This window comes from Rhinolophus hipposideros (assembly GCF_964194185.1).
Source record: "Rhinolophus hipposideros genome assembly, chromosome: 24".
Taxonomy (NCBI): Eukaryota; Metazoa; Chordata; class Mammalia; order Chiroptera; family Rhinolophidae; genus Rhinolophus; species Rhinolophus hipposideros.
In genome coordinates, this window is record NC_138070.1 from 33738739 (window position 1) to 33746775 (window position 8037).

The window sequence follows — 8037 nt, forward strand, 5'->3', positions numbered from 1 at the left end:
TTAACCAAAGAAGTATAAGAGTTGTACACTGAAAACTACAAAATATCATCGAAACAAATTAAAAACCTAAATAAATGGAAAGACATCCTATGTTCATAGATTGGAAAAAATGTTGTTAAAATGTCAATATTCTCCAAACTGAAATACAGATTCAAAGCAATCCCTATCAAAATACCAGCATTTCCCCCCCAGAAATTGACATGTAAATCCTAAAAGTCATATGGAAATGCAAGGGACCCAGAATAACCAAAATAATCTAGACAAAAAAGAATATACTATGATAAATATTAAGTATCCATGGCATCCCAATCATAATCCAGAAACATTTAAAAACAGAAGGTAATTGGGAAGAACATGACTTGCTGGAAAGCTCCATGACAGCCACCTCTTCACTCTGGCATGAATCTCAACCTTAATCAGAAGGAATGGACTCTAACAACAGAAGATCTAAAATCGCCACTTTTCTGAGAGAGCCCAGTGACAACTGAGATGTTGCTTAGCAACTAAGTTTTTTGGGAATTTATTTCAAAAGTCATTATGGGAGCATTAACAATAATACAAATGAATGTTCAAGGCTTCATGTATACTTTTTCCAATTCCCAAATCATAGGGAATAAATCCTTAACATTTATTGCAAAAGCATTTATGTACACAATGACAAGCAACAAAGCTGATTAACCCTGTTGATTTTCTTTTCCATATGACCTTTGGGCTCTCCACCTACATCCCCCCCTGTATTCAGCTCTCTTTTGCCTTGGGTTAGGGTAGGAAGAAGAAGGAACTCCTTCACTGCTCACAGGAGGAACAGCCACTTAAGTGCTCTGATAATAAGGGAAGTGGAAGTGCTCACAAATAGATTCCTTTCCCATGCTTTCCTTCATCAGGCATTACTTTCTCATGCTACTCTCATGCTTTCCTGATGGGAACGGTTTCAACCTGTTTTTCCACACCATATAGTAGGAGAGCTGTAACACAATGACTCCCCATAGCAATTGTTCTCAGTCTGAACGGGGAGTCAGAAGAGAGGGGAATATTAGAATTTTATACTAGGTGGGGTTGGGTGGGAGTGGAACTCTTGTTAGCTTGGGAACATTCCCCCTCCAGCATTGACCCTCTCCGATTATTTGCACTAGGTTATCAACACAGCATATCAGAAAACAAACACACTTAAAAACGGGAAAGACAATTCTGGAACACTTTTGTGTGTACTTCATAGACTTATTCTCATTTAAAGTCAGAGCAACTCTATGAGAGGGGTTACCACTGCTCCATTTCATAAGTGAGGAAACAAAGTATAAGAGCTCAAAACAATGTACACAATTATTAAATGACAAAAGATGTGTTCTATCCTATCAAATCCACATACCTGGAATTTCTAATAGCAGAAAATAAAGCCCAGCAGCATGAAGGCCATATTCTCGATATTGTACACTGACGTTTTTCTTATGGACTGTTTGAACAAAATGATAGAACAATGCCACCAGTGCACTGTGAGAAATATTGTTCTCAGCGAAGAAGGTCCAAATGCTCTGGGGGAGGGGGTAAATCACAAAAGCCAATGATTACAGAAATGGAAAAATCTCCGATTATTTGATTTTGGTAAGTACTTAGTGCCTTATAAAAAGGGAATAGACCAGCTTGACACCTAATTATAAATGTCTGCCAACTCCAAAGGGACTAAAACAAAAAATTAAACGTGTATTATTCAAAATTACAAAGATAAATAAGTATATAAGACATTTAAATAATTAAACTTAAAAACATTTTTGGTAAGTTTCAAGCATATATATTTCTGAAATTATTATAGCTAAAAATTACACTAAGACTTTTGGATACCCTATATGAGTGACTACTCAGACAAGTTACCCCTCCATCTACGTTAAATGTACCCAAATTCATCAGTCGCTCTAATTCCTAGTTGAGGAAATCAGAGCAATTTATTTAAATTTAAATGTTCTATGAGCAATGGAAGCAGGAAAGGAAAATACCTGACTGTTTCTCCCTCAATTGATTTCAGAAGTAGCCTAGGTGAGAAAGGAAATAAACCCTAGAATATAAACCACAATTTTATTACTTTTGTAGTTGTTCCATGCTTTCTCCTATTAAACACATGAAGAAGAAATGGCTTATTTCTATAAACCAAACATAGCAGGAATTAAATATGGTTTACCCTGGTGTACTTTAGAGAAACAATCAGACCTTGTACTTCCTGATCCGCTGAAAAGACAGGGAAAGTAATGGTAAGGGACAGGGAATGGTAATGGACAGGCAAAGCATAGGTAATGCCTTGGGTTAGCCACACTCCCTAGCACAAGCCACTTACGGAAGGGACCATTTAGAATCATTAAGCACTCTTTTCCTTTACCGTGAGACTTCTGGAAGAAATCACCCCCTGCCTTAATACATCCTCATTCCTAACATCCTCATTCCTAACACCACTTCAGCTCCTATAATTGCCTGTAACTGTAACCCAGGAAGTTGCCAATGACAATCCAATCACCTCTGCCCCAAATGCCTTGGTCTCAGGGCTGTCCTGTCTCAGGACACCTGCTTATCACCTCTACTGCATTGGATCCCTGGGCCACTTCCTAGCCTTTGTGTCAGCACTCCCCACACTTCTGATCGCTTCTCCTCAGGTGTCCTTCAACCAGCTTTCTGAATTGTCCTGTGTCTCCTCCCCCTCACAGATCTCAGGCATCTCTGCAATTCGACCATCACCTTGATTCAGAGGACTCTCCCAGCTAGTTGGTTGATTGTAACTTCTCTCCTGGTCTTTCAATCCATGTTTCCAACCACCAGTTACAGCTTCCTAAGGATCTCTGCGCAGACACTCACATTCAAAAGCCTAAAGCTGAACTCCTCCTTTTTCTACTTGACCTTGCTTTCTCTCTTATTCCCTACACTTCTTCTAAAAATATCCTCCTCCTAGCTTTGAAATTTGACCGTTCACATTTTCCTTTCTCTTACACCCTGCACCCAATCAATTGAGCACTTTACAGATTTAGCTTACAGATTTGTTCAGTGTTCCAACACATTCTTAAAATTCTATATGCCGTTTACGCTACATCACTCACGATTCTCTCAGCCTTCTCTACATAGCCCCTGTTGTTTCTTCCCTAGGAATGCCCTCAGACCCTAATTTCTGCTGGTCAAGATTCTACCATTTGTGAAGACTTGCCAGAGGCTACTTTCTTTCTGGAACCTTCCCAATCTTACCATGCTCCCTTTTCCATACCCCTATCAGATGGTACTACACTTCTCTTACAGCAGTTTTTACAATGCGGTTCACCAAGTATTTCCAGCTCTCCTCCTAGAGTCATGGTGGCCCTCAGCTTCTCCAGCCCCCTGCAGCTGAATGTGGTCTCTGGACCTATTTTGACCAGTGAAATGGGAGTAGGAGCTGTAAGAGCACATGCTTAATTCTTCACTCTCCCTCACTGGGATGGTCCCTGACATAGGGAGAGGCTCTGTATTTTAATCATCACTTTATCTTCTAAGGTACTTAATGCAGTATTTAGCATAATGCTTAATGAATGTTTTAACTAGATGATTTAATTTTTGAACATCTATGTGCAATTTATAATTGAAATATTTCAGAGATGTTAATACCTAAGTATTTTTATTCTGGTACCTAGCTCTTCAGTTTTTGTTGAAAAGCAGTTAATGATCTAAATATTAATAAGCACGCAAGATAGAAATCAATATTTAAAGGAACCCTTTGTTCCAATTTTAATTCAACTAACCACTTCTCAGTGTAATAATACCAGATTTTCTCAAGTTAAGGCATGCATGAATTACTACTGCATTTTCTTTGGCCTTCTTTCATATTTTGTTTATCTGGTTTTGTTTTGGCCTTTACTCTTTTCCTCTAATTTGCTGTTGTAAAAAATTGGCATGCCTTGAAAAAAATTACAGATTAATACTTGAAATCTTCCGGAGGAAAGCTATTAGGATATTCCAATAAATGAACCACATTCTTTATGCTACTCTTCTTGTACTCTTTATGAACTGTGTACTAAAAAGGCTAAGCTTTACATGTTAATGACTTTAATCTACTTCTAACACCTAAAGATGGCTAGCTTGATTTTCTTTTATTTATTTTTTCCTTTTTTTTTACCTCTGTAGATCCATGTTCTTCAACAGCAAAGCAGAAAAGACTTTCATAGAGTTTTGTGAATGCATCCAATCCAGTCTCTACAATTTCTGCTTCTATGCTGGGATCCAAAGGTTCAGTCTCTGTGAAGTCCAGTTCCCAAACTGTGTCCACCCATTCTAGTGGGAAAATGGAATTAAATCAATAAGTGCTCTATAACAAGTATAAAACCAATAATCTTTAGACTCTAGGTACATTCAAGAGAAAAGTTTATTGGTCACAACTCACATTTAATGATATAATACAGGTGAAGCATAATTAAAGGAAAGCAGAAAAGGTTAAAAAACCATTTTAAAAAAATTATAACTGACATCTGGTTATTAAGTTGGTCATCTAAAAATATCAAGAAGGAAAACACTTTTTACATAAAACAGTTTTGGGGAATGATACTTCAAAACACTTAATGAGCAATTTGAAGAAACAGGTTAATCAAAGATTGCCCCAGATGTCCCTTTGTGAAAATCTCATAATTAAGTTAATAAACCCAAATAAAATACTTTACTGGGCCCTTGGAGAATAATGCAACATGTAAAAAAAAAAAAAAAAAAGACACAATTATCCCAAGAAGTTTAAACTAGAGGAGACCAGCCAGATTCACATTCACAGAAATACTCAGTGATTTCAAAATACACTGATGGAAAGAATGCATGTTAAGACTCTCAGGAGCATTTGAGATCTTACTCCATGGTATATGTCATCAGTTTCGTTCAATAAATTTTTATAAAAATTCTCCACAGGGGGTGAAACATGTATGTTAAGAGAATGTGATATTATTAATGCAGCATTCTAGCTGGATTCCTTGCCAATCTCTCTTGGCTCTAAACCTTCTCACACATTTTTACCTATTTTTCCTCAATATTTTTGTTGCTATCTCTAAAATCTAAAAGTAGGACCAGCTGAAAATGTGTGGATATCTCAGACATTATTAATCAGGTGCTCTTTTAAATTAATACTCTTTAAATTTTGTTCAGCACTGATTTAGAAAACACGGGCAGGGTATGGATAAAGAATATCCAGAGATGGTAGGCTTCAACCTTTCTTTCACGGTTCTGGACATTACACTGTACTCAGCAAATGAAAAGCCTGCAGTTAACTAGATCCATCTTCCTTAGAATACAAGTTGCCTGTCATCTTTTGCACTTGAACTTGACCTGGTAGGAGAGAGTCTCACTCTGTATCTCAAGTGGCTTTCCAGAGCATTCCTTCCAAAGATATAAAATATGCTGTCTGAAAGAAGATCTGAAAAATAAAATTGTGTCTCTCTATTATTTCCAGTAATGTTTTAATGCCTATTATAGATGCAGCCAAGGCATCTCACTCCTTATCTTGGCTTTGCTTACAATAGTTCCAGTACTGTCAGTACTATCAAATTTAATTTGGAAGGCAGTAATGCCGTGATTTCTAATCCTCTTTCTAAAATCATCTGTATATCTTTAGTCATATCACTTCTAACATTTGTGAGCCTTACTACCTCATTTATAAGATGTAGATAATAGGAAACACCTATCAATATCACAAGGAGAGTGTTCTACGGGAAAGATATACTAGTGGGTGCCGGATTGCTCCGTTGGTTAGAGCATGGCGCTAATAACACCAAGGTTGCTGGTTCAATCCCTGCACGGGCCACTGTGAGCTGCACCCTCCTTAAAAAAAAAAAAAAAAAAAGATTTACTAGGACATAGGAGATGGGTTAGAATGAAGGGCATTGGCAGAGAAAACAAAAAGGGAAAAGAAACAGGTACTTCTATTTCACTCTTTATGAAAGTACTTAGCATCCTGGTCCTAAAACTTGTGGAATAAAAGCTTAAAGATGAGAAATTCTATACACTAATGTCATTATTTCTGTGAACTGGAAAGACTGCCAACCTTTGAGCAGCAGACCAGGTCACAATCACAATTGTTCAGTGGTAACATAGTTTGAGGACCACAGACTATCCAAATACCAGGTTTAATATCTTGTGGTAATGAAATAAATTCTTATTAAATAAACGTTTAATTCAAGACAGTGAAAATCCCAAAGATACGTGGGAGTTCTCCCTGCAGAAAAAAAATCGATCAATTCTGGGAGAGGAAGTGCTCAAAAAAAGCCACTGTACTTGCTGTGGCTACAAAACAATTGTGTAAAATAGCTCCTTTCTCTTACAAATTAACTCTCCAGATGCCCAAGATACTCATTTCCACCCCTTTGTGACACTCCTATGCCCTTCTTTCAGCACTCTTTGGTTAATTTTACCTGCCTTTGCAAGACTGAAAGAAGAGAAAGAAGCCCATGAGATATAATTTTGCAAGTCCGTTAAAATCCTAGGAACAGAGAGAACTGCACATTATTTTAAGTAGAAGAAAGCAACAGGTGGTTCTCAACTCAAAAACGTAAAAAAAAGGACTCAGATTAAGGATGGTAGGTCTTGGGACTCAAAGGGACAGGGTACAGGACAACATAGCTTGGAAGAAATCTTTCCATGGAACTGACTGTTTAACATACTTTAGTTAACCATTCACTCTCTTTCCTACTCATTCTCCTAACAATCTTCATCCTAAAAATGTTCTTGTATCTTTTCCTGCCTCTCCTACATTCTCCCACTTATTTTATACACATATTTTAAATGCACACCAGTACTTCTGATCTCATTTCTGGATCACAACTACCAAGTCCCAATGAAAAAAAGAAAAGACCTGCTGTCAGGAAATCAACAAATTCTATAAACAATAGCTATTACTATTTTTACAATGGATGATTGTTAAAACAGTAATAGGTATGTAAAACACTAGAAAGCATAATAGAAAATATTACTTGGGAAGCAGTAGGGACAGAGGTGGGAAGGACGACAAAGGTGGGAACGATAATTCTTCATTTTGACTTAAACGTGGTAGTTTACCAGGGGAAAAAAATGCAGAGAAGTGCATCCCAGACAGAGAAAACTGCATGACAAAGCACCAAGGTTAAGAAAGTGTAACCTGTTTGGAAACTAACAAAACAGTGACAGCAGAGATTAAACGTGAAGGGTGAGAGTTACTATTTGTGTTTACATAGCAGTTACGATATACCAGGTACTGTATCGATGTTCACAAACCCCCGTGAGGTAGGCATTACAGTCCTCATTTGACAGATAAGGAAACGAAGGTTTGGCAAGACTGAGCAACTTGCCTTGGGTGCTAAGCGCTGGAGTTTAGAGGCCAATCCCACTATCTCTGACCCCAACGATTATGCTCATGGAAAAGACTGCCGAGAATGGTGAAGGCTCTTATACAGCGGGCCAACGATTTGGTCATTTATTAAGGAAACAAAGGGGGAAACGTTAAAGGTTTAAAGACCTGACAGGTCCCATTTGTGTTTTCAAGTGATGCTGGTAAAGGTGTGTAGATTTGCAGAATAAGAGGAAGGCGAAGAAAACATGCAAAAGAAGTGAAAGATATCGGGCAACACAAGGTCTTTTTTTAACGTTACTTTCCTGGGTTGAGCCCTCATTCCAGACCCGGCTCGCCAACGTCCTGGGGTGCACAGACCTCGCTGAGAGTCGAGCACCCCACCCCCATCGCCATCCCCGCCCCAGGCCCAGGCTTCAGAGCATCGCAGGCGCAAAAGCGCCGCAGCCCTGCCTCCCCGAGACTCGAGGCCTCGTTTCCTCACCCGGCCTGAGATCCAACGGGCACCAGGGCTGCAGGCCGCTCCCCAGGCCCGGCAGCGCCACCATGATCACACAGAAACCTGCTCGCCTCCGCTGTGGTCAACTTTCAAAGCTCGCTCCCGCGCGCGCACCGAGTCGCGCCTGCGAACCAGTCACAACATGTACAACTTCCCACCGACCAATCATCGCACCCAGCCGGTTTCATTCCATTAACCAATCGGCAGGGTCTTCTGCCGCATGCGCAAAGAATGGGGCGGG

The 8037-nt window shown here is 39.1% G+C and overlaps 1 protein-coding gene across 5 annotated transcripts in view; it reads right to left on the reverse strand.

Moving 5' to 3' along the window:
- The window catches only part of NCAPD3 (non-SMC condensin II complex subunit D3), a 61854-nt gene extending 53849 nt beyond the window's left edge, over positions 1-8005 (reverse strand). For 4 of the 5 annotated variants that reach the window (XR_013992521.1, XR_013992522.1, XM_081037722.1 and 1 more), the window contains exons 1-3: positions 7782-7944; positions 4118-4272; positions 1367-1529 (exon numbers count right to left, since the gene is read on the reverse strand). Coding sequence is in view for 3 of the 5 variants with exons in the window: in XM_081037722.1 (XP_080893848.1) it covers positions 1367-1529; positions 4118-4272; positions 7782-7845 (382 nt within the window). In the remaining 2 variants the exon portion in view is untranslated. Of the gene's footprint in view, positions 1-1366; positions 1530-4117; positions 4273-7781 lie in introns of all 5 variants that reach the window. The other variant, XM_081037720.1, reaches the window with a different exon arrangement.
- Positions 8006-8037: the final 32 nt, after the last annotated feature.